Raw genomic sequence first — 27,963 nt, 5'->3', positions numbered from 1 at the left:
ATGACTGTCCAGATTGCCGGCCATCAAGAAGGCTGCAGCTATTCACTTATAGCTGGTCCATCGTCAAGCTTGAAGGGGTTGTCATATTCACTGTCTAATCACACGTACAGTATCCTACGCATATTTGATGCCAGGGACTTGAAGCTGGAGATTTAAATCTGTGTTCAGTCATTTAGTTTACTTGAAATCTGTAGCTTTAAATCTGCAGCTTCAAATATTTGATGCACTGGATACTGTATGTGTGAAAACACTCTAAAAGGATTTTCCAGGAATAAAAAAAGCAAATGCTTTTTTACATATGCATACCTTTAAAATACAATTATAAACAATGATATACTGTAATACGTGTGGTGTGGCAGGGAAAATATCCTGCTGAAAAGGAAAAATACCACTGGGAAAATCCATATCCATGAAGGTGTGTACTTGGTCTACAACAATGTTAAGGTAGGTGGTAACTACGTTTTTAAGTAACATCCACATGAATGCTAGGATACAGCACAACATTACTTGGCCTCTGCTAGCCTTTCTTCTGTCCTATAATGCATCCTGTCAATTGTTACATATTTCCCTAGTAAGTGATGTAAATGCACCAAGGTATCCATAGGAAATATAAGAACATGTGATTAATTAGACCAGGCCACCTTTATTCATCACCCCAGGGCCCAGTTCTGATGCTCAGGTGCCCATTGAAGGTGGTTTGACAGTGGACAGGGGTTAGCATGGGCACCCTGACAGGTCTGCGGTTATACATCCCCACACATAGAAATCTATAAAACACTGTGGACCATATTTATTAATTTGTCCAACTGGAGAGATTTGCCCATTTCAACCAATCCCAGCTTAAGTTTCATATCTTAGCAAATAAAATAACATTTGAGTTGTGACTGGTCACTATGGGCAAAATCTTTCTAGTTTTTGTCTTGAAAAGATTGATCTGGGCCTTTGTGGTCTGACATCTTTCTATCATAGCTTGCATAATTCTTTTCTGCAATTTGTGCTGCAGTAGCTCTTCTGTTGGTTTGGACCAGATGGGCTAATCTTTGCTCCCATTGTCCATCATTAAGCTTTAAACACTTAAGACCCTCCACCAGCTCTCCAGTTCCTCTTACTTAGACAATTTTCTCTAGGTATTAATGAGTATAAAGTGGGAACACCCCACAAAGCCTGATAGTCATCACTCCTGACACCCATTTTGCTGCTTCCAGCACTAAAACTTTAAGAACTGACTATTGACTTGCTGTCTAATATATCTCACTCCTCGACAAGTACCATTGTTAAAGGATAACCAGTGTTATTCACTTTACCTTTATTTTATGGTAAGGCAGATCAGTGGATTTTCAGTACTTTATAATCCGCATTGTAATTGTAAATGATGTATTATAAACCAAAATTAACATTGACCGAAGCTAATAGGTACAGTTCGCCATCCCATCTAAACCGCGACCCGGACGAGACCGGAACCAGCTATCCTGACGATAATGGACAAAGGAAGCAAAGTCCAGCACAGTCTCAAAGCAATGTGTGTAGTTTATTCAGCAATCAGCCAACATGAAGAACAGGTGACACGTTTTACTAAGGTATGACTAAGGCTACCTATTGTGGCCGAAACGCGTCACCTGTTCTCCATGTTGGCTGATTGCTGAATAAACTACACGCATTGCTTTGAGACTGCGCTGGACTTTGCTTCCTTTGTCCAAAATTAACATTGGTTGTCCCATCACAGACAATCCCTCCCATACTGGAGCAGCTACCAAGTCTGGCTCCTGGACGACAGATTTTGTCAGGTCAAGTCATCCCTAGACACAAATGGCCATCTTTATAATATATGGGAAACTTAAGCCTGTCGTTCTTGCAGTGTTACATGTTAGTTCTTCAGACAAGGGGTCATGCACATACTATACGGGCAGCTTCAGTTTGCCAGTGCGACTCTCTGTTCTGGCTCATAAAGGGTTGTGCTGAGTAGTTTCCCACCCTCTATTGCTGTACATGATTACCAAGTACACTACTATGAGAACAGCTTACATATAATTGATACATCTTTATTCAATCAATGCAAAAATGAGTATCTGGTTATAATATAAGGAATCAAATACATAGTCCAATAAAAATAAAAGTATGTAATGGATAGCAGCTGACATTTGAAAACACAATAGTAAATCCAGCTCATAACTTCTTATGGGTCAAGTGATGCAATATTCTTAATGCATTGTGGGCTTGTAAAGCTCAGGGGAATAAAAGGCTAAGTAATGTCTCATATGTAGAACACCAAACTACACAAATAAATTACAAACATTGCATAAAAATATAACTTCACAGTTTTTCATTGTTGCAAAATTTTGGTCTATATGCCGAAGCTGTGGTAAGAATCGTAATATGCTCTTTCCTGCAGTGTAATCTTCACACACAGTATTTCCAGAAGCAGGCTGTGAAAAGACAAGAAAAAGACACATAAAAATGCTAAAATGCACATTGCCGAGTGATAAAAAACCTATTGTATAATGTCAGGCAACCACCCACATTTTTTTTGCTGTCAAAATTTTTTAGGCTAAGTTTCTACTTGTTTTTTTTTTTGTGTCCCCAAAAAAACGCAAGAAAAAAAATGCCAGAAAAAACACCACAGCATTTTCCTGTGTTTGGCTTTTTTTTTTTTTTTTGCTTGCATTTTTTCTGGTGTTTATTGCCTTTGAGTGGAAATTGTATTTTTGGCCCCTTTGACGTTATTTCAAATTTTGTTGGGTACCAAAAGGGATGGGAAAAAAATTAATTAACAAAATTCATATTTTTTATGACGAAATTTGTATACATTTTTAAACAGGGATCCATTTATGTGTGAGGGCAGGGAACTAAAAATGTAGCCGACCATAATAAAAAGAAGGACACTGATCCCTCCCTTCTTTTAGCTTGTGGGCCAATGAGCATAAGAGAGCAGGGGAGCTGCTACATAGGACACTACTTGTTGAGTTCCAATTCGTGACTGAAACTGTTTAGTACAGTATCAGCCACAATTGTACCAGATTGAGGTAAGTATGTTAGGATCCACAGATTGGGAAAAAATACACCTCCCAGCATGCCCTGATAAATGCAGACCCTCAGATCCGGATTGAGCAGCTTCATCCATTATGCTCCCATTGGAGCTGAGCCCATATTTTCACATAATGCATACCTCGCTTGTTTGGATGTGAAGGTGAGAGCCTGTCCATAGTGTATGATATATCACCAGACTTCTCTTCCAAAAGTTGTTCTTTCAATTTTTCTAGCTGTTTGTAAAACAAAATTTTAAGTATATTTAATCGAGTTGTATATGGTAATGGCTAGGGTGACAAAGATTATTTGAAGAAGAAGAAAAAACTAATTAAAACCTTCTAATTTTACTTTCCTATACTAGGTGCTCCAGAGAGATGATATGGGTGCCAAATGGATGGCATCAATACAGATATAATTAAAATAAGATCTTTCATGTACTGTATTAGAAAACCCCTTAAACAAGGTTTCAAATTGAGATAAGTCTAAAGTCATGCAATTGTATTACTTAGTTATAGCTATGAGCAGTATACTTTCAGAACAATTCTGTAGAGAGTAGAATTGTGTTTTTGCCCACTAATAATTAAACAATATCACTATGTATGAGGTTTTCTGATAATAGAAGTAAAGGGGCTGTTTGTTTCCAAAAATAGTAACATAACATAGTTTGGAAGGCTGATGAAATACATATGTCCATCCAGTTCAGCCTTCTATCCTCCACTTTGTATCTAGTTGATGGCAAAAAAAACTCCATGAGGTAGAGAACACTTTTCCTAAACACTGATTCTAAATAAATCCCTCAATTGAGACCAATCTAATGATCTATAACCAATATTGTAACCAGCACAACTACCATTGTAGTTGAGCGGCAATACCACAAAAACACATATACACGATTGTGCTGCTTTTGTAATTCAAGCAGATCATTGTCTGTAAACTCAGACCACCCGTTTAAAGTGATAAATATCTCCATGCTCATATACCCTTTTGTGTCACAAAGACAGGCACTGTGCTCTTAAAATGTCTCCCTCTATTAGCCTGGTAGAGAGAGTGTTTCCCACTTTCGAGGATTCAAGACCACCTTTTGGATGATCATCCATCTGAATGGGCACTAGGCAATGCTACATTCCTCCTCAGTGATCACTGCAGAAGAAATGTGTAGCTGCCCAAATATTACCCCAGAGAAAATGAGTAATATCAAAGGATTGTAGCTGCCAGACCCACAGGAATCTACTTAAAAGGGTATTCCTATCACATGAAGCTATTCATACATTGTCCTCTATCCACATTATAGGGGACAACAAGCTGACCTCAGATCATGAAAACAAGGAAAAAATTGTCCCCAGAATAAATGAAGATCACCATGGGTGTCTGCCAGAGGTCCATTTTATCACTATGAGGCCACTCAACAGTTCAATGCTCAGAAGGGTCCAGTAGCTCCATACATGTGTGCCATTGATTCCAGGACAATGTCATCCCTTTCTTTAATCTGTGGGGGTTCCAGCAGTGAGACCCCATCAATCAGCTTGTTATCCCCTATCCTGTGAAATACAAATAACTTAAAGAGTAGCTCCCACCATCCTTTTTTTTTTCTGTCCCTGCCTACTGCCCATCTATCCCTAACCCCCTCCCTGCCTTTAATTTTTTACTATGGTAGAAATGCCTTTTTGTCTGCCTGGTAGTGTGCTCACTACCAGGCAGACTTCCCCAGGTGCAACGTCACTGATGCCTGCTGGGGCCGACACTTCCGCCCTTAGTTTACCTATATAGGGTGCCTCCAGCTGTTTCACCACTACAACTCTCAGCTTGCCCTGACATCTATTGGCTGTCATGGCATGCTGGGAGTTGTAGTGGTGAAACATCTGGAGGCAGCCTGTGTTGAAAACCAAAACTTTATGGCCATGGCGCTACCCCAAACCCTGCTCTCAGTCCCCCCCCCCAAACCCTGCTCTCAGTCCCCCCCGAACCCCGCTCTCAGTCCCCCGAACCCCACTCTCAGTCCCCCGAACCCCACTCTCATACCTTAGTGCAGGACAGCAGCAGTAGCGACGTATATGCTGGGAGGCACGGCCGGCCGGCGTGTAAGGCCAGGGAGCCAATGCGCTCTCAGTGCTCGCTCCTGCCTGTCGAGGCAGGGAGCGAGCGCAAGCTGAATGAATTAGGACCGATTGCCCGTCCGGCATCGGTCCGAATTCAAGTGTGACGTCACGCTAGGCTGCAGCCGGCCACTAGGAGGGAGACCCCTTGTGGCCAGATTTCAAAATAAAAATAAAGGGTTTTAATAAAAAAAAATAATAATAATAATTAAAGTATACTAGAAATATGTTTTAGTACATCAGTACTACAACATATATAAAAAAAAGTTCATGACAGTGCCCATTTAATTAAATAGAAATTCCTCTTTAATACCCAGGTTCTCATTTAGAGAAAGGACAACACTTTTAAAGGAGTACTCCGGTGGAAACCTTTTTTTTTTTTTTTTTTATCAACTGGTGCCAGAAAGTTAAACAGATTTGTAAATTACTTCTATTAAAACATCTTAATCCTTCTAGTACTCTAGCTGCTGAATACTACAGAGGAAATTATTTTCTTTTTGGAACACAGAGCTCTCTGCTGACATCATGACCACAGTGCTCTCTGCAGACATCTCTGTCCATTTTAAGAACTGTCCAGAGAAAATAGAAGTAGAAGAAAATCCCCTTAGCAAACATATGCTGCTCTGGACAGTTCCTAAAATGGACATAGATGTCAGCAGAGAGCACTGTGATCATGATGTCAGCAGAGAGCACTGTGGTCATGATGCCAGCAGAGAGCTCTGTGTTCCAAAAAGAAAATAATTTACTCTGCAGTATTTAGCAGCTAATAAGTACTAGAAGGATTAAGATTTTTCAATGGAAGTCATTTACAAATCTGTTTAACTTTCTGGCACCAGTTGATTTAAAAAAAAAAAAAAGTTTTCCACCGGAGTGCCCCTTTAATGTCTGTAGAGATCCTGATGGAACAACCTTTTTAGTGTGTGCTGGTATAACATTAAAGGGCAGGGTCAGGTAGATGCCAGAGCCTACTGGAGTGGATATGCCCACTGCTATATTCTGCTCTGAACTAAGGGCTTGTTCCTGTATGTAAATTGTACAGCTTAGTTTCCCTATGGTGTGGAAAAAAATGCTAAAGAAAAGCATCCCATTTTTTGTTAATAGGTTGTTCCTGGCACCAGGTATGTCAGTCTTAACGCTGGATTGGTCAAAATGTTGGGCAGTAGAACATGTCTTACAGCACGATGTAAACTAGACAGAAAACTACACAGGACAATGCCACATTCTGATGTGCTGTGTAGTTGCTCATATACAGGATGTTAAGGGATGTTAAGGCAGTGCTAGGGGGATGCAGCTATATACAATGCATTTGGAAAAGTTTTCAGACCTTTTCATTATTTATACATTTTTTCATTTTTTTATGTTGCGGCCTTTGATAAAAAAAAAAAAAAATCAAATGTTCCTCATCATTGTGCACTCAATACCTCATAATGAAAAAAATTAAAGCGGCAAAGTATTTAGACTCTTTGCTATGACACTTAAAATTTACCTCTGGCTCCTCCCATTACTCTTAATTATCTCTGAGATGTTTCTACACCTTGATTGGAGTCTCCTGTGGTAAATTCAGATGATTGGATGGGATTTGGAAAGACACAGCCCTGTCTATATAACATCTTACAGCTGACAGCTGAACATCAGAACAAAAACCAAGCTGCGAGGTAGGAAGAACTGCCTGTAGAGCTCAGAGACATGATTCTGTGGAGGCACAGATGGGTAGAAAACATTTTTTGCGGCACTGATAGTTCCCAAATTAGTGGCCTCCATAATGCATATGCATGATGATGCTAATGGTGGTAGCAGCATCATGCTGTTGGGGTGTTTTTAGAGGCTGAGACAGGGAGGCTGGTCAGGATTGAGGGAAAGCTAGATGAAGCAAAGTACAGAGATATTCTTAATGAAAACCTGATCCAGAAGGCTCTGGACCTCAGACTGTGCCGAAGATTCACATTCCAACAAGAAAATGGCCCTACCCACACAGACAAGACAATACAGGAGTGGCTTAGGGATAGCCATGTAAATATTCTTGAGTGGCTTAGTCAGAACATCAACTTGATTCCAATCAGACATTTCTGTGGACCTGAAAATGGTGTCCACTGACAGTTCCCATCCAACAAAACAGAGCTTGATGGGATTCGTAGAGAAGAATGGCAGAAAATCCCCAAACCAAGTACTGGGTTCTGAATACTTATGTCAGTGAAATATTTTAGTTTTTCTTTTTTAATAAATTATTGATGGGGGGGATGAATTTTGTTTTCTATTGTAAACATAAGCCAGCAACATAACAAAATGGGAAATAAGTGTGGGTGTCTGAAAAAATTTAACTACTAGCTGAGTACCCGGCACTGCCTGGTTTTTCCTACCATGTCCTTGTGGGGGAGGAAAAGCAACAAAGGAGGAAGCCTTTGTTCTCATATCCCGTCCTTAAATCCTGACTCCATATCCCCTCCTGATTTTCTGACCCCAAATCCCCTCCTTCTATTCTGACCTCATATCCTGTCTTCATATCCTGTCCCCATATCCCGTCCTCAAATCCCGACCTCATATCCTGTCCCTATATCCCGACCTCAGATCCTGTCCCTATATCCCATATTCCGTCCCCATATCCCATCCCCATATCCCGTACCCATATCCCATCCTCATATCCCCTCCTCATATCCCCTCCTCATATCCCATCCTTATATCCCGACCCCATATCTCGTCCTCATATCCGGATCCCATATTCCGACCTCATATCCCGACCCCCATATCCCGACCTCATATCCTGTCCTCATATCCCATTCCCATATCTAATCCTCACTAATCCTCATATCCCTTCCTCTGGTAGGGATGCATTGTGGTAAAGATATTGTAAGCTGAAAATAAAAGGGGAAGTGGCTTAAAGGGTGAGCGTTTCTTTGCAAGATGAGGCATGGCATGCGGGGAGGGTGTGGCCATACCGAGGCATTCACCAGGAGATGCAGAGTGGAGCTTGTGGAGTAAGGCACCAAAAGTCCTACTACTTGCATGGGACTTAAAACAAAAACCCCATCCTTCACATATAGGGGTAGGTTAGGGGTTAATTTAACTTTTATATATTTTTGTTTGACATAAGTAACATGGGACCAAGTATTATCGAAATATCTCCAGCCGTACGGAAGTTATGCAGTAACATATATTTCCCATAGATTTGCATTGGACTTTAAGCAAAAACCCTGACCCTCGCAAGTGGGGGTAGGTGAAGGTTAAATTACCTATCCTATGTTTGTTGTTGATATATAAGTAACATGTACCAAGTTTCATGTTAATATCTTTAGCCGTTTGGAAGTGATGCTGGAACATACAAACATACATAAAGTACATACACACATACACATAGGCCGAAATTAATCATTGTCTTTAGACTGTTTTTTGTGTCTTCAAAAGGCACAAAAAAGGAGCAAGCAGGGTTTATTTGCGTCTTTTTTCCGCCTTTTGGATTGCACATTTCTGCTGATTTTGAGTTGCAATCCACAGATTTTGGCAATACACATGGGTTTTATGAACTGTGCCTTTTTGTGAAAAGGCGCAAAAAAGTCGCAAAGCCGCTGAAAAGTCTCTAAAACTACACCAGCCCAGACTTAGCTTAGCTTTTTGGTGTATGTGAAGAGAGAAATTTCTGAAAATGTGACCTGCACAAAATTTATCAAATGATCTGTTACCATTTAATAAATTTGGTTCTCCTACACATTACCAGCACACACAAAAAGATGCAGAAAAATGCTTCACTTACACCTACAATGATAAATGCCGGCCATTGAGTATATATATATATATATATATATAGATAGATAGATAGATAGATAGATAGATAGATAGATTATTCTGCCTTTACTTCCCAGAAGAGGCTAGGTCTCTGCCTTAGACTCTATCGCAGGATCTCTGGTAGACAAAAACACTATCAGGAAGCCGCAGACTATACTGCTGTCTTTAAGAGGATTTTTGTTGCCTAAATACCTTAACAGTAATCTTCTTTACATGCATAATATACTGGAATATACTGTACATGTATTTAGAAATAATTCACGTTACATTACTTACCTGTTCCAGTTGTTCTAACTTGCTCTCCAGCTCCATTTCTGTCAAATAGAATATTCAACATTCAGTTAAAACATGTTGACTTCATCTTAAATGGGTATTATGGAGAAATTATTTTTAAATCAACTGGTGCCGAACGTTATAAGGATTTTTAGGTTACCCCTATATATAAAAGAAGTCAAATAGTTCTTTCCAATCCATTAGAGTGCTCCCTGCTGCCATTTCTGTCTGTGTCAGGAATCCAACAGGAATGAGGATTCCCTTCTTTATATATCTCATTATTAGAATTTTTCTTTTGACACTGGGTTAAACATTGAATGAAAACCTGGCACAAAAAGATAAAAGGGTTCCTGGCATTTCTTTCTAGAAACAGTGCTACTCTTGTCCATTGACTATGTCTAGTATTCATTTGCATGAGGTACAGTTGCAATTCTGGACACAGCATATAAAGCCATCAGGTCCATCAAGTGTAACCTATAATCCCTCTTTGTTGATCCAAAGCAAGACAAAAAAAAATCCTTATGAAGTTGATGCCAATTGTCTTATACTAGTGGGAAAAATTCCTTTCTGACTTCAAATATGGCAATCAGAATAAGTCCCTCGATCAACATTCTATGCCCATAAATTTAGTATCCGTAACCTGCAATTATATATTTTTCCCAAAAAAAAAATCCAGTCCTCCTGAGCTTGTTTATTGAGTTAGACATCACAACATCATGTGGTAGAGAGTTCCATAGTCTCACTGCTCTTACAGTAAAGAATCTCTGTCTGTGATGATGGTGAAACCTTCTTTCCTCTAGATGTAGCGGATGTCCCTTGTCATGGTTACAGGCATAGGTATAAAAAGATCACTAGAAAGATCTCTGTACCATCCATTTATATATTTGTTCATTGTGATCAGATCACCCCTACGTTGTTTTTTCTCTAAACTAAATAACCCCAAGCTTGATAACCTGTCTTGGTCCTGTAATCCTCCCGTACCATCAATTATTCTTGCGCCCTCTCCAGTTCAACCATGTCCTTCTTATATTCAGGTTTCCAAAATTTGACACAATACTCCATATGTGGTCTGACTAATGATTTATACACAGGAAAAACTATGGGGGAGATTTATCAAAACCTGTCCAGAGGAAAAGTTGCTGAGTTGCCCATAGCAACAAATCAGATTGCTACTTTCATTTTTCAGAAGCGATCTGATTGGTTCCTATGGGCAACTCAAAAACTTTTCCTCTGGACAGGTTTTGATGAATCTCCCCCTATGTCCTTATCACGTGCCTATATGCCTCTCTTGATACATCCCATGACTTTATTAGCTTTGGTAGCCGCTGCCTGGCACTGATCACTAAAGTAGAGTTTACTGTCCACCAGTGCCCCCAAGTCTTTTTCGGTAGAAGTTTTACCTAATGTATTATTATTTAGCACATCATTTCACATGTTGTTTTTAAAGGCCCAAGTGCATAATCTTACATTTATCCACTTATGTCCTTTCTCTGCCCAATCCTCCAGCTTTCCCAAATCCCTCCATAGTGTGGTATTACATTCCTCTGTGGTGATTATCTTACACAGTTTAGTATAATCTTCAAAAATCATATATATTCATTTATTTTCCTGATCCTGCAAACTACTATTTTTTAGGAAAATCAATTAACTGGTGACCTCATTTCTACATGTCACTAGCTGGGGCAGCTAAACAGATTTTTAGAAACCTTAAAGCTATGATACAATTATAAAGAATTGCAATATATTGGACAATATCATACCATATCTCTACATATAACTGAATAGATTTAAGGGATTTCTGACAATAACATTTGCACTAAGTTTAGCCATTTTGAATAGCTCTTACCAAAGTGTGAGGGTCTTCTTACAGGTAAGTGTTTATTCAGTAGAAGTGTCAAGAGCATATCTTGGCGGTTTACTTCTTTTTCTGGATACAATTCATTGTCTGTGATGGTCAAAAGAAAGTGACATGGTAAGGCAATGGTAGATGGCTTTGGCTAGGCTAGACTAAGCTTAGCATATATGCCAGTGTTGTTTTTTTCTGTAGAGCCAAAAATGGGACTATGTATAATAATACGCTCTTCTATATAATGGGTTGCAGTGAAAATGTAAACTATGTAGTATAGATATTTTTTTTTATAATGGGACTCTGTAGTGGGTACTTCACAGCCTTCTGGTAGAGATACACATCAGGAGTCCTTCACATGTTCCAACAGCAAAAGGGTTATAGATGAAGCAATTACCAAGATTCTGACTGCTGTCATAATGCCTCCTTACTATGTTTTATTGTAACATTTTTAGTATGACATTCAGATTAACCCCTTAAGAACATGCAACATATATGTGTTGAGCTCGCTTCATAGACTGTGTGTAATAACTCATCCATGTCTGAACCAAAGGGTTAAACTTTCTTGAGCTTTGGTTTGGTTGCTGGCTATGCCCTAGCTATCTGGGCTGGTCAGCTGACCATGCTGAGTTAGCACCTGTGTAGTTGGCAATTTAAACCTGCAGTGTGCTTCTAGTCCTTTCCAGTGATAAACTCTGTTTAGTAACCAGTAGTGTTGAGCAGCATAGGCCATATTCAAATTCGTGAATATTCGCGAATATATGGACGAATATTCGTCATATATTCGCGAATATTCGCATATTCGTAAGTTTCTCGTTTTATTTCAGCATATGCGAAAATTCGCGTATGCGAAAATAACACATGCGAAAATTAGCATATACTAAATTAGCATAAGCAAAAATTCGTATATGCGAAAATTAGCATATGCTAATTTTCGCATATGCGAAAATTCGCACACCAGTCTCACACAGTAGTATTAGAGCCTTCTTTACACCACACAAGCTGGAAGCAGAGAGGGGGATCACTGTGATGTTTACTGTGATAAAAAACAAAAACAAAAAACGAATATTCGTAATTACGAATATATAGCGCTATATTCGCGAACATTCGCGAATTCGCGAATATGCGATATTCGCGAATAAAATTCGTATTGCGAATATTCGCGAGCAACACTAGTAACCAGCAGTCTTATAGTGTTTCTGACTTCAGGTTTTGTTCTTTGGCTTGGCTTTTTGACTACTCTCCTGCTTAGTGTTCTGGTACTCTGCTCACTCCTGTTATTGACTCCGGCTAGTCTGACCTCGCTTTACTGTGTGTTTGTCTAGATTTATTTCTGTTAGGTTTGTGTGCCTCCAGCTGTTTCCCGACTCCAACTGTTTTGTATTTTATTATTTTGACAATGCTGCCCCAGCACTTAGCAGGGAGGGTTTGTCATCATGGTTGTCAATCCGTCACTCAGGCTGGATAGGCAATAGGTAGGGATAGTGGCTGTGAGTTAGGGCTTCACTGTTCCCTGCCCATATGTGACACTGCGGGTCCTGGCTGCTATCAACTGCTAATGGCTAACATTATCAATCATGGCATCTAAAGGCTTAGGGACAGGGGCCGGGTGGATTGGGATGCTCATCAGACCCCTACAGTAAGATTTCTGGGGGTTTGATAAGCTAATGCATAGCATTGTACAGGCAATGCAATCCAATGATTTCATATAACATGGGGACTTAAAAAGTGTAAAGTAAAAAAATAAATGAATGTGTTTTAATAATTATATAAAGTCCCACCCCTAATGCATATTAAAAATTATCGCTTTTCCCATTTTACATATAATAATAATAGTAATAATAATAATAATAATAATAATAATAAATACACATATTTGGTATTGCCATGTGAAAAATTATCAAAACTATGAAAATATAATGTTTATGATCCTGCACAGTGGACAGTGTAAATTTAAAAAATATCAAATGCAAAAAAATGCTGATTTTTTGCTCGCAAAATCAGGAAAAAATTTATAAAAAGTGATTAAAAGTTCCATTAAAACAATAATGGTACAAAAAATTCAAAAAATCATTCCAGCATATGAAAAAATTAAGGCCAAATTGAAACATACTTATTTTTCTAAAAGTAAAGCTTGACTTTTTTGGAAGGTAGTTCAATAATAGAAAAACTATGTAAACATAGGTTTCATTTTAATCGTATTGACCTGCAAAATAAAGATTCTGTGTCAGTTTTATCCTAAAGTGCACTGTACATAAAGTTCAAAACCTCTATGTGGGTCTGTAGATGAAAAAGTAAAATTGTCATGTCTCTTTAGATACTCCATTGCCCCAGCATTCTGAACATTTTAGGTGCTGGTTGCAAGGTGCTACCACCACAGCCCCTCACATAGGCTTGCATTGAGGGGGCATGGCATGATGTCATAAGGGGTGTGGCGTGACGTTAGGACCCCCGCAGCCCGCACCCAGCATTCAGAACAAAATGTTCCGAACGCTGGGGCAGTGGAGTACCCCTTTAGGTGAAGAGGAAAAAACAAAAATGATCTGTGTCACCAAGGTCAACATTTTATGTTGTATGGCCTATAGTAAAGAAAGCTGTTGCTTCATTGAGAACACATAAATAAAAACAACTGCAATCATAAATACAATTGTAATTAAAACAATAAAGATGTACAGAAAGTCAATGGCCATTTAGTTTTTCTTGCTAAGAATTAGAAAACTTTTTTAAATAGTAGCTCCAACCATGTAACAAAAAAAATGTATGTCCCTGCCTATTGCCCATCTATCCCTAACCCCATCCCTGCCTATAAAAATGTTTTTAACCCCTTAGAAATATATTTTAACCCCTTAGAAATATATTTTCTGCCTGGTAGAATGCTCACTTACCAGGCAGACTTCCCCGTCGGGAGCGTGCATAGATGAGCTGCCAATAGCACGGTAGGCTGCTCCGGGGTCTCCTCCTCCCTGTTTAGCAATGTAGTGTTATCCAGGGAGGAGGAGTATAGGAGCATCGCCCACCTGCCGTGCTCACCGCTGAGACCCGGGACCGAAACGAAGTGTGGGTAAGTGAAATAAGACATCATTTACCCATACAGGACATGTACAGTCCTGGAGCATCAGCGCAGCACTGAGACTGTATGTCCCAGGGGTGGGCAGCCAATGAGCACAGGCAGCTGCAAGGCCAGGCAGCCAATGAGCTCAGCCCAGGCTTTCACAGCGCTCGCTCCCTCCTGTCTGATTGAATTAGGACCAATTGCCCCTAGGAGGGAGACCCCTAGTGGCCAGTTTTCAAATGTAAAATAAAATATTTTAAACAAAAAAAAATAATGGAAGTATATTAGAGATATGTTGTAGCACATAAGTACTACAACATATATATAAATATATATATATATATATATATATATATATATATATATATATATAATAAAAAAAAGGTTGGTGACAGTGCCCATTTAAAGGTAAATGGGAACTAGTGTCAATTACAACAAACAAGTTCCCATTGTACATTAAGCTGCTCCTATAATAGCATCTCTCACAAAATAAAACAATGTTTTTGTAGTTGAGTGCAACACATGTTCCAAAAACTTTTCAAGGTTTAAAAATAATTAAATACATTTTGTTAAAGGGATACTCCCATGGAAAACTTTTTTTTTTTTTTTTAATCAACTGGTGCCAGAAAGTTAAACAGATTTGTAAATCACTTCTATTAAAAAATCTTAATCCTTCCAGTACTTTTTAGGGGCTGTATACTAAAGAGAAATCCAAAAAAGAAATGCATTACCTCTGATGTCCTGACCACAGTGCTCTCTGCTGACCTCTGATGTCTATTTTAGGAACTGTCCAGTGCAGGAGAAAATCCCCATAGAAAACATATGCTGCTCTGGACAGTTCCTAAAATGGACAGCAGATGTCGGCAGAGAGCATTGTGGTCATGACATCAGAGGAAATGCATTTCATTTTTGGATTTCTCTTTAGTATACAGACCCTAAAAAGTACTGGAAGGATTAAGATTTTTTAATAGAAGGGATTTACAAATCAGATCTCCCCGGTCTGATGAAGCGCTTCAGCGCGCAAACGGCCCATCACCAAGACGATCTCTCCCCCCGCATCCGTCCACCTGTCCTCCCTGCTGTTTTACCCTATGTCTTCATGTGAATAAAGAAGTAACTGCACAGGACTCCGGTGAGTGCTCCATTTTTTCCATTTTCTTCGTGACTCAAGTTATATGAACTCTATTACATGTGCGGCACCGCCATTAGGAGCCTCCAACAGTTTCAAGGGACCGCACTCATATCCACTTAGTCTGGTGTCATACACTAGAGTGGTGCCGAGCAGCTTTGTATACTATATTGGATTTACAAATCTGTTTAACCTTCTGGCACCGGATGATTTAAAAAAAAAAAAAAGTTTTTCACGGGAGTACCCCTTTAAGTTCTCAAATTAAAGTATAACCCTATGGATGCTACTTGTCAGTAATACTTGTCAATTTATTCACAAACATTTAAAAAGTACCACTAAGGGTGTACAGTAGAACACCCACTGTGCGTGGTCAATAAATAGTATATGCAATGACTGCAAATGGATTCAAATGGCCAAGGGAATACAGAATTAGTAAATAATGCTGACATCTATTTATAAACAATGAAGTTTATTTACCATACTCAAGATAGTACACAGAACTATCCTCGAGGGATTTATCATTGGTTTTACCCTGGTTTTGTGGTGTAAGTTTGTCTCACAGTTTGTCTCACAGTTTGTCTCAAAAGCTGTTCAGAGGCTTTTCATTGCGACTTTTGCTTCAGAAGGTTTTTTGAAAAACCTTCTAAAGCAAAAGAAAAAGAAAATGAACTGCAAACAGCATTATTAAAAAGTAGCAAATTTTTTCCCATGGGATAAAAAGTCACACAAAAAGTCGCAGAGGAATCACCATACAAAGTGGAGTACTGAAGTAAGAAATGTGATCAGCACCAGGTTTATCCCCTGCACCAAGTAATAAAATTGGTGCAGGTACACAGTTTCCACCATACAAATTAATGGGGTAAAAAGACATTCCCCTACAACACTTTTGAGGAATTACCCCATAATGCAGTGGTCCCCAAACTGTGGGCCTCCAGCTGTTGCAAAACTACGAGTCCCTGCATGCTCGGACCTTCACCTACAACACTCTTGAGGAATTACCCACATAATGTAGTGGTCCCCAAACTGTGGACCTCCAGCTGTTGCAAAACTACGACTCCCTGCATGCCCGATGGCTGTCCAGGCATGCAGGGAGTCGTAGTTTTGCAACAGCTGGAGGTCCACAGTTTGGAGACTGCTGATATATTGGTTCTCCAACTGATTTCAATATAATATACTTCTGGATTCTTTTTCTTCTGTAAAAAAAATTAAAATAAATAAATAAACTTTTTAAAGGTACAGCATTTGAAAGCAAATGTTTCTACCTGTAAAATGTCTTTATACGTACAGTACTGTCCAATCACAGATTTATATGGCTAAGTAAAGACTTAGATGATGTATAACAGGATAGCAGTAACCAACTAACTATGAATTATTGAAAAATTACCTTGCAAGATATCAGGCTTGCCTTCAACTGACTGCATAAAGATCATAACCAGGAAAGTTAATGTCCCAAGGCAGAGATGCACAGAAGCAGCTTTATGCAACATTTCTTCCCAAATGACGGAACCTTGTAGAGTACCCGGGACTTGAATGTGTTTCTCCTTTGAGTCAGCTCACTTTTAAATAGTACCCTCAGTCGTCATTGTGTCATATTCCAAACCCCCCACCCTAATAAAAATCATTCATCCTGTCGATGGCATTCAATTCTTGGAAAACTGACAAATGAACTGCGTGAATTTCTTGACGTCAAGCCTATATCAATCTATCCAGAACGTAACCAATAAAGGAGTGGCGGGATACACATCCTAAATATCAATGGCAAGCTCACGGTAATTTATTGTTGCATTTCCATGCTCTCATTTTAATTACTCTGAGATCTTTGTCATGGCTGCCAAAATGAAGAGTCACTAATTGAATTGATCTCGGGTCCTTGATCTTAAAATGACTTCCATGGTTCAGGACGTGATGCTTTGGGATTCGTTCGGAGGAAGAAGATGATAGAATGAAGGAGAGAGAAGACCGAAGACAAATATGATTTATCAAAGAGACATAGCAGGTCTTCAGAGGTGTCAAAAGAACTTGTAATACATTGTGGTTCTTAAGAGAGCTCAAGGCAGAAATTGACCGGTGGTTTGATTAATTTTAGATGAATGGATGTCATCCGCTACTGATGGCTTCAGGTGTGACTCTTCCTCCTTTTGATTTGCTGTGGCCATCCGTCAATGTCACGTTTCTCATTTACAAAGTTTCCAATCTGTACGAAGATGGCACAATCTTTGGTCCGAACTTGGAAAGCTAGGAGAGCAGAATGTGTGCGTCTTACAAATAATTTCTATGATAAAGCTTGTGGTTGCCGTTTGTACGTCAAAATATAGGAAATCTTAGTCTCATTAATGAAATGATCGCAGTGTTGATTTAATCCAAAGAGATGGATAGTATAGTCTGCGTCAAAGAAGAGGAGTGCCTGAAGAACACTTGGAACTCCTGTTGACGGTTTTGTGCACTTTAGCGGTTATTATATTTTTGGACACTGGTGTATGCAATATTAGGCAAGGTTTCCAGACAGGGTTTTTTTCAAGCGTTTTTTGGAAAAGTGCCACTGCAGTTTTTAAAGGGGTACTCCGCCCCTAAACATATTTTCCTCTATCCAAAGGCTAGGGGATTAGATGTCTGATCGCGGGGGTCCCGCCGCTGGGGATCCCCGCAATCTCGGCTGCAGCACCCCAGACATTCGGTGCACTGATCGCTCCGCGCTGGATGACTGGCGATGCGGTCACGTCACGGTCACACCCCGCTTATGATGTCACAGCTATGCCCCCTCAATGCAAACCTATGGGAGGGGGCGTGATGGACATCACGCCCCCTTCCATAGACTTGCATTGCCGGGGCGTTACTGTGACATCATGAGCGGGGCGGGGCCGTGATGTCACAAGCCTTTGGGTAGGGGATAAACTGTCTGGGGCGGAGTACCCCTTTAAGCCAAAGTCAGAAATGGATCCAGCAAGAAGAAGAATAAGTCCTTCCTTTATATTTTCCATTCCTTTTAAATACACTTCTGTCTTTGGCTTAAAAACTGCCAGAAAAAAACCTGTGTGGAAACTTAGTCTTATAGAAGGAATGTGGCAGACACTTTTATGGGTCATTTTTATGACAGGCTTTCTGTTTTTTGAACACTGGGACTAATACTTTTCTATAGTATTATTATTATTATTATTATTATTACTATTATTATTATTATTATGGGTCTGTAGGCCACTATTATTTTGACATGGAATGGAAATATTATTTGGAAATTATCGCATAAAATCTTGACACTGCTAGGCAAGGTATTGTATTAATTGTACAGAATTCTGTACATCAATCAGGGAGGGTCTGAAAAATTAGGGTGATTGAGTAGGCAGCAGCAAACACAGCTGACAGATTCCCTTTCAATGGAGTATGTCAACAGAAAATAACCTGTTGTTTAAACCAAGGTGGAAGTCCCCAGTAGGTATGTAGGTAGGTAAGCCCCCTATTAGGTAAAAGCCACCACATGGTAGGAAATCCTTCCTATTAGATAGAAGCCCCCAGTTGGTAGGTAAGGAATGCCGCCTATTAAGTACAAGCTCACTGTTCATAGGGAATCCCCCTACTAGGTAGAAGACCACAATTGATAGGTAGAGAATACCCCCTATTAGGTAGAGAACCCCACAAGGTAGGTAGAAAATCCCCCCCCCCCATTAGCTAGAGGCTTCCAGTTGGTAGGCAATCCCCCTTTTAGGTAAATTCCCTTAATGGGTAGATAAGGAATCCCCCTCTTAGCTAGAAGCCCACAGTGGGTAGGTAATCATCCCAATTAGATCGAAAACCCCAGTAAGAATGTAGATAATCCCCCCCCCCACCCCTAGTAGGAATGCAGGTACCCAGTAGGTAGGTAACTGTTTTCTTCCCCCAAGTAAGTAGTTTTGCCCCATTAGGTCCTCTCCAAGAAAAACATTAACAGGCCTACTTACCTTCCCTCTGCTCCTTTGCTGAGGCTAGAGGGTCCTCTAAATCCTCCACTATGTCACCTGAAGCAGAGCAGGACCTTCTCCTGCAGGCTTCCTGGGATAATAAGGGGGCTTAAATGACGAGCAATTTACATCTGGCCTCGGCATCCATGCCCTTCTTAGGTGAGCTATATTACTTTATCCAGTCTGTTACTGTTTGCCTGTGTTAGGGTTCAATTTCTACACTAGCTCCTGAATTGTGCTTTAATTCTGTGTATTCTGACATTGACTTCCTCTGTGACTAATCTTCTGCTTACCGTACCTGTACTGCAACACTCTTACCGATTCTGACTTGGCCTGTTTTGATTTTATGTTTGCATGTACATTCCCTGTCTTTATTTTTGGTGAGCTGTTGTTAGTTAAACCTTTTGTTACCTGACCTTTTTCCTGAATTCTGTACTATGTTTGTTTATTACATTGACTTTTTTATGCCCAACATTTACATTGGACAAGACTGTGGTTGTGGCCACCCTATTAAAAAGATGGGTACAATAGAATGCAGGGACAAAGCTCATGGCAAGTTCAGGGCTGCCCCTTTTCCCCACCCAATGTTTCAATGTTGTTGTATGGTATGGGAAGTTCTGCTACCCTATGTACATTACATTACACACTAAGGTATAATGCACGTACAAGACTGCTGTATACAACCAGTCTAATGCAAGTGTTACTACAAAGGGGTGTAGCTGCAGCGATCAGGGCCATACTGGCCTAACAGGAAAATTCCTAGTATCCTGGTTGACCACTCCAACCCTTAGCGCTGCTGCACCCCTTTGCAGCAGCACCTGAGATAAGTGCCTCATTTACCTAATGCAGTGTTTCTCAATTCCAGTCCTCAGGGCCCCCTAACAGGTCATGTTTTCAGGATTTCCTTAGTCTTTCACAGGTGATATAATTGTGGTGAAGCCTGATTCACTGACCATAATTATGTCACCTGTGAAAGACTTAGGAAATCCTGAAAACACGACCTGTTAGGGGGTCCTGAGGACTGGAATTGAGAAACACTGACCTAATGGGAGCTATGGCCCTGCTTGGGAACTGGCAGCAAAAGGAGATTGGACTGATAAAACTGAAGCCCAAGCCACATATTAAAAACTCTCCCTGCCCTGACAACCTATTTACATGTCTATAAAGATCACCCACTCACCCCCACCCAAATTATAGATTTCATAGACATTGCCACATTTCTCTTACGTTTTAACCCCTTAACGATCACGGACGTAAATGTACGTCCTGGTGTGGAGGTACTTAGTGCACCAGGACTTACATTTACGTCCTGTGTATGGCAGCGAGCATTGGAGCGGTGTTGGCATCATACACGACAGGTTCCGGCTGCCAGCAGCAGTCAGGGACCCGCCAGTAATGGCCAACATCCGCGATCGTGCGGATGTCTGCCATTAACCCCTCAGATGCCGTGATCAATACAGATCACGGCATCTGCGGCACTGTGCATGTTAAAATAGATGCCGCGGGGATCCAATCTTCTGTAATGGCGAACGGAGGTCCCCTCACCTGCCTCCGTCTGTCTCCCGGCATCTCCTGCTCTGGTCTGAGATCCCCAAACCAGAGCAGAAGATAGATGATAATACTGATCAGTGCTATGCCCTATGCATAGCACTGAACAGTATTAGCAATCAAAAGTGTAAAAAAAATAATTTAAAAATTTAAAAATTTAAAATAAAAAAAGGGAAAAATCCACTCCCCAATAAAAATTACAATTGTCAGTTTTTCCCATTTTTACCCCGTAATTTTTTTTTATATAAACATATTTGGTATTGCCGCATGCGTAAATGTCTGAACTATCAAAATATAATGTTGATGATCCCATACAGTAAACGCAGTAAACGTAAAAAATAAGAAAAAGTCCAAAAATGCTGCTTTTTAGTCACATTTTATTCCCCCAAAAATTTATAAAAAATTATCTAAAAATGTTATATATGCAAATGTGGTAAATGTGAGAGTAAAAATGTATCAGGTTTTCGGCGCAATCCACCAAGGATAGGTCACAGTTTCTTCAAAAGAATTTTTATTTGCCAAAGAAACAACACGTTTCAGAGCTTTGGAGCTCCTTTGTCAGGTAAACATGGCAGAATGACAGTACTGAGTGCAAGAGTGCTCTTTATATTCAAAACTGGCGCCAAAGTGTAATTAGCCTCGCCCCCTGGGCGTGGCCACCAACTCCAGGCCAGTGATGAACACAAGAGTTTAACATTGTCCTACTTAATAAACATTGAATAAAAACACATAAAAACTTCATGACATCAATATAGTTGAACACATGAATAATGTACAAGGCATATATATATATATATATTATGTTAATTATGTATTTTAAATTACATTTTTGTTTTTAGATGTACAAGGCCTGTATTTACTTATCCATTTATGCAAGAACTATCATTGCACTCGATCACTATTTGTTCCCCTTTTTTAATATAAGTATCTACAGTGTCCAACATATTGTATCAATTAGTGGTACCAATAAGGGATTCTCTCCGCTTAGAGCCTTGGCTTTTTCCCTTCATCAACTACTCTTCTACGCATGCGCTATGTGAGACAGTTTGGTATCCTGTGTTCCCACACACATAGTTCTTTACACAGCGCTGCTAGCGCATGCGCAGTAAAGACAGTTTGGCCTTTAACAAGTACGCACGCGCCCGTACATGTCAACCAGCCCGCCTCCCTCTTTTCACTGCGCACGCGTTCACAGGTGCCGCTCAAGCTGAGATCCATTCAATGCGGTCCCAGCACTTAGTGCGCGTGCGCCGACACACGCCATTCATAATATGATCCTTCACTACACCCGCAATAGACCAGTGGACGCATGTGCCTTGTGTCCGCATTATACCAGTGGACACATGCGCACTAGACACCCAGTGTTCAGCGGCTTATATGAACCACTATAGCAACTCATAACCCATAGTATGGTATACTAAGTTTATTCATGTGTTCAACTATATTGATGTCATGAAGTTTTTATGTGTTTTTATTCAATGTTTATTAAGTAGGACAATGTTTAACTCTTGTGTTCATCACTGGCCTGGAATTGGCGGCCACGCCCAGGGGGCAGGGCTAACTACACTTTGGCGCCAGTTTTGAACATAAAGAGCACTCTTGCACTCAGTACTGTCATTCTGCCATGTTTACCTGACGAAGGAGTTCAAAAGTTCTGAAACGCGTTGTTTCTTTGGCAAATAAAACTTCTTTTGAAGAAACTGTGACCCATCTTTGGTGGATTGTGTCGAAAACCTGGTAAATTTTTACTCTCACATTTACCACTGTACCTACCGGCCAGGAGCATTCCAAGATCCGGGACCAGGAGGCTGCACCACCTGCATGATCATCCAAGCGCATTTGTAGTTGTGTCAATATACACAACTAAGCAAGGTGAGTGGTTTACTAACACCCACTGCACATCACTTGCTTGACAACACACTGTGTATCAAACGATACTCGTCCCATGAGGAGCTCTGCCATTTTTTCCTCTCCAGATTTACGCCATATATGCAAATGTGGTATCAATAAAAAGTACAGATGATGGCGCAAAAAAATTAGCCCTCATACTGCCCAATACATAGAAAAATGAAAAAGTTATTGGTGGTCAAAATAGGGTGATTTTAGATTACTGATTTTGTACAAAAAGTTTAATTTTTTTTTAGAAGTGGTACAAAAATATAAAAGTTTCTAGCCATGGGTATCATTTTAATTCTATTGACCCACAAAATAAAGAACACATATCATTTTTACGGTAAATTGTACAGTGTGAAAACAAAACCCTCCAAAATGTGCAAAATTGTGGTTTTCATAAAAATTTCCCCCTTAAAAATTTTTGGGGGGTTCGCCATACATTTTATGGTAAAATGAGAGGTTTCATTGCAAAGTACAATTGGTCACGCAAAAAATAAGCCCTTATATGGGTCTTTAGATGGAAATATAAAAGAGTTATGTATTTTAGAAGGCGAGGAGGAAAAAATGAAAACGCTAAAATAAAATTGGCCAGGTCCTTAAGGTTAAAATGGGCTTGGTCCTTAAGGGATTAAAGGTTATATAATGGCTTATTCATATAGATTTGTAAGGCTAGGTTCAGACTACGGAATCTCCAGACCACGACAGCGTGGACATTTCAGTCCCTAATAGACTGCAATGTGTTTCACGAGTATTTCCGCCTGAAGAATGAGCAATGCCATTCTTCAGGCGGAAATTTTAAAGCGGATTTTCCATTCACAAATTCCGCTTAAAAAATTTAGAAGTGTGAATTTGTGAATGGAAACCCATTCACTATACAATACATTTTAGTAAGCAGAATTTCTGTCTGTAATTTCATAGCGGAATTGTAGGCAGAAATTCTGTAGTCTGAACCTAGCCTTAAGGAATCGTCTGGAAAAGCAAGGTGACAACTCTGGTGTTAGCAACAATATAAAGCCATAGCAACTGTTTTACAACCAGAACTGCATCTAAGAACAACCTAAGTAACAAGTTGTCACAAGAGGACAACTCAAGGACTTTTTATACTTACTGTAAATACTACTATTAACACTACTGTAGATTCTATATATTTTTTTTAAAGGTAAATTCTCTTTTTTTCTAAGTTTTTTAAGGTTAAAGGAGCTCATTTGATGCACAAATTGTTTCAGTGTGATTTTTATATTAAGAGCTGTGTAGATCAGAAAACCTTTTACTAAGATTTGCATGTCTTGGCTTGGATTCAACTACTTCGAGTTTCTTATTTAATGAACAGTTCTGTAAAGCAGATAGAGGACCAAATATAGAAGTATAAAAAAAATCAATTATGTAAATAGCAAATGAAATGTGCAAGAGCCAAGTGATACCATTAATTGTTTCTTGATTGCTTCAAAAATGTAAAGGGCTGTAAATCAGCCATTCATCTTTATATGTGTCCCCCATACAATATACTGTCAGGCAACTGATGGTTTTGACTGATGACTTTTTGAGCATTAGTCGTGCCAACAGTTTATGTAAAAAAAACGGAGCCTGACACAACAGACATATGTAAACCAAGCAGGTCAGTACCTAGACAGCAATGGACATGGAGGAGTAAAAGTAGTTTGCAATTACTTTTGTCTTCTTCTTTTTGATCTACATAGTGCTAATTGAGAAAATGTAGTGAACAGAGGGAGTGACAATGCTGCAGTCTCTATGGGACCCAGCAATCATGTGATGGCCAGGAGACCATATCTTAGAAGACCATATCTGCTCTGCCATTAAAGGGGTTAGAAAAATAGAAAACCAGAGCTATTTGTGATGTCCCAGTATGGGATGTGGCCCTGTACTGTCCTTCTGCACAGGGGGACCCAGAGGTCCCCCTGTGTCACTGGTCAACTCCCTGGTATATTTGGCTGTACTGCAAAGACTATATCACCTGTCCTGCCTCAGTAAAGCTGCTGTTATCCTTAATGTGCTTAATGTGCCGGTACCTGAAAGGGTTAAGATGGCGCTGAAGAAGCGCAGGCCGATGAGGCCTGTCATCTGATCCCGCTACCAGAGGACAACAACTGTCCAGCAACCCCGGAAGGGGGAACTTCCAAGTCATCAAATGCATCATCGCCGGAGAGGCTGTCCCCTCACCACCGAACCTGGGGGTCCTGGGCCGTAATACTGACGTAGGAATCGGAAGTGAGTACCCCAGCTGAGGCCGCTTTTTCTACCCTTCCTTTCACCCCTAGTCCAGAGCAAACCCCCAGGTGCAGAAGTCTGTAGAGTCTACTGCACGTCCGCAGTCACCACCCCTACCCAGAGGGTTATTTGGTGATGAGCCTAACTGGATCTGGTACATGAGGGAGCATCTTCTTCCCTTGCCAGGGAAGTACCATCCCCCAGTTCCTCCGGCCCAGTCCAAAAGGGACAAGAGAGACACTGAGGTGGCTGCAATTGTGGAGGAACTGAGGGCCCAGAGGATGGAGAAATATGGGCCGAGGCAGCTGCCATACGAGGTGCGACAGGAGCAGCAGCAAGATACCAAGAAGTTGGAGGCCCTGCATATCCGAAAGTTAGAGCACCCCCAAGAGGGTGAGCCATCCCTGGAGCGCCGTCGCGCAACTGTAATCAAGTTTGACAAGGTAAGAGGGTTTGGCACCCTCATAGACTGCCGACATGGGGGCACCATCCTAGTGAACAGGAGGGCAGTACAAAGAGACTATCTCCCCCCAGCTATGCATTCTCTGGAGAGCAGGGAGATTGTAGAGTACCCACCTGTGCAGAGCATGAGAGGAGAATGGGCGGCAGCGGTGACTTGTACTTGTACTTCTCATCGGACGACTGGGATGCAGATCTCTTTGGGTTGCTGTCAACAAAAGCTAAAGACACCGTCCGAGAGAAGGAAGTCTATCTGCCTGAGACGCCTGCCATGGCTCCAAAATACCTGCCTAAGTAATTTAAGGGTGTGCCCGGGCCTACTCCTAGGGTGAGGAGGTTTGGCCTAATCAGCGGGCACCAACAAAAGTGCCTCGGCCTACTCCAACTGTTGCAGAGCTTTGGCTGGCCCAACAGGCACCGACTGTCCATCCCCCAGTGGCGCAAGCTGCTACGGTACAAGTAGTAGTTACGGTGAGCCCAACCATCACGAATCCGGGTTGTCCCAAATGTCTTGGAACACACAGGTGAACCCCATGGAGGGGGCCCAGTCTCGTGGTCCTTGGTTTATGTCACAACCTAGGAAGCAAACCAACCAGTGCGGCTGGAATGGAAAGATGCCATATTAAGAGGAGCATCTTGTTAACTAACTTTACCATTGTGGTAGGCAAGACTAACTAATGTTTGTGTGCGAGAACACTCTTGTTGTTACAGGTTAAAAGCAACGTTTAAGTACAGAGCCTGACAAACTTATCAAGACAGTTAAAGTTGTAACCAATCTCGTAAGTTTTGAGCCTGGCTCATAGCCGAGATTTTCTAAAAAGGACTCTATAATGTATCTGGACTGTTGAGTGGTACATGGATACCTGTGTATATATTGCCATAGTATTGTATTTTTACTCAAGAGTTTGCATTAGTAAGCATTTGTGTTGTCATAGTATGATGTAATAAAATGTATATAATCTGTTGTACATGAAAGTTATGGTGTGACAGTTTTTCTGGCGTTTTTGCTGTTGGACAAAAAACATCAATGGAATCCGAGCCTCAAAGCAATAGAGCAAAATCCCTGTGTCCACTTTTCCTGTGAGGTGTAGATCAGGTGTACAAATAGAACTGTGTGTAAATTTAGAACTTTGTAGGAAATTTATCATGGGCCTTGCACAAGTATGGTAAATTTGGTGCAATTGCACAACATTTAGACCAACCAAAGTGATCTAAAAAAGATGTCTACCTACACCAACATTAATACATGTCCCCCCAAGAGCGCGAGGATTGGATACAGCATCCTTATATGGCAAGGGGGCAGACTCAAATCTTATTGGTTCCCACCAACTGTCAGTCCTTTGACAAAGCATTGTGGTACATCATGTGACCCACTCACGTGACCTGGAAGGTCCTTAAGCTTAACCTAACAGTAGGTTTAGTAGTCATGTGACCTAAGGTCCTGGAAGTACTATACATATATATAAATTATATACATCAAACACAAAATTAAAGAAGGAAGAGGTGACAAGGGGGTTATCCCACCAGGAGGATCCTACCGGTACGCAGGATCTCTGACTTTGGGGACTTAGCATACAAGGTACAGTACGATGTACGTACCGGGACACCACACTGGAAACAGCTGAACTCGTTACCTCATCTAGTATGTATTACTGTATGGTGTTGTCAAGCTGGAAATTGCAGTATAATACATTCACAATGCTAGCAGATTGGAGTAGTTTTACAAATAATTCTATGTTGGAAAACATAGAGAGGGACATTTCTTAGAGTAAGGGAATAAAGATTTAGGAAACCTACCTCTGTCATTTGTTTCTTGCTCTGTAAGTAAATCTCAAAACATTGACTCTCCATTGAAAACCATATGCCAAAAGATGCATCCGGTTGTGTCCGTTTTGCATCCTGTACGGTTTTATCAGTTTTTTTCCTATACCCAAAACCATAGCCTACCACGGTTCCATCCGATTCCATCCGGTTCACACCATTCGGTTTTTGACTTTGAACAGTTTTTTTCTCCGAATTTCAATCAAACATCTGAAACTTTATTCACAATGGAGTGAAAAGTTAAAAACATGTACGTTTTTTCTTAAAAAATGGATGCAACCGGACATCATTTTTCAAATCGTATCCGGTTTTCGACCGTATACGGATTAAAATTTGTACACACATTTTGATACAGTTTAGTCAGGTTTTGAGGAATCTGTTTCTTATCAAAAACTTTATACGGGAACTGTATTGCAAAAACGTGGTGTGAACCCAGCCTTCTATTACGAAGGTCAATAACCATGAGACTGGATGATGGGGAATCATGTCTATTTGGTTGTGCCTTCTTATTGTTGGTTTTCCATCAGATGTAATTGGTGGAGGAATATTGTTTCAAATAAAACAACTATATATGGGGACAGACCAGCATCACATCACCAGCTTTTTAGGAAGTACTCATGAGCCTATAAACCCTGCCTATACCTTTATACACATATTTAACTAATCACATGTAAAACATGCACACATGCATCAGAAGCTATCCTTCACCTTATTATTTGTTTAATTAATTAATTTATTTTGTGTGTGTGGGGGTTGGATGTTATGCCTGGGTGCTGTCATGGGCTCATCAAAAAACAATGATGGGTATGAGTAATTTTGGTTTTCCCAATCACCTCATGACAGCACTCATGGAGAATAGACTTTGTTCATTTTGGGTGGGGTTCATAGCT

General features: G+C 40.4%; 1 protein-coding gene across 2 annotated transcripts in view; it reads right to left on the bottom strand.

Moving 5' to 3' along the window:
* Window positions 1–2,059: 2,059 nt before the first annotated feature.
* Window positions 2,060–27,963, bottom strand: part of UTS2B (urotensin 2B) — a 48,088-nt gene continuing 22,184 nt past the window's right edge. Inside the window, exons 1-5 of one of the 2 annotated variants that reach the window (XM_056563214.1) lie at window positions 16,579–16,709; window positions 11,014–11,112; window positions 9,171–9,208; window positions 3,164–3,257; window positions 2,060–2,423 (exon numbers count right to left, since the gene is read on the bottom strand). In XM_056563214.1, coding sequence (XP_056419189.1) covers window positions 2,398–2,423; window positions 3,164–3,257; window positions 9,171–9,208; window positions 11,014–11,112; window positions 16,579–16,681 — 360 coding nt within the window. In that variant the 5' untranslated portion in view covers window positions 16,682–16,709 and the 3' untranslated portion in view covers window positions 2,060–2,397. Of the gene's footprint in view, window positions 2,424–3,163; window positions 3,258–9,170; window positions 9,209–11,013; window positions 11,113–16,578; window positions 16,710–27,963 lie in introns of those variants that run through there. The other variant, XM_056563215.1, reaches the window with a different exon arrangement.

The sequence above is a fragment of the Hyla sarda genome, chromosome 3 (genome assembly GCF_029499605.1).
Source record: "Hyla sarda isolate aHylSar1 chromosome 3, aHylSar1.hap1, whole genome shotgun sequence".
In the NCBI taxonomy this organism is placed as follows: domain Eukaryota; kingdom Metazoa; phylum Chordata; class Amphibia; order Anura; family Hylidae; genus Hyla; species Hyla sarda.
The sequence above is the reverse complement of the archived record's forward strand: the minus strand, read 5'-3'. Positions and strand labels throughout refer to the sequence as shown.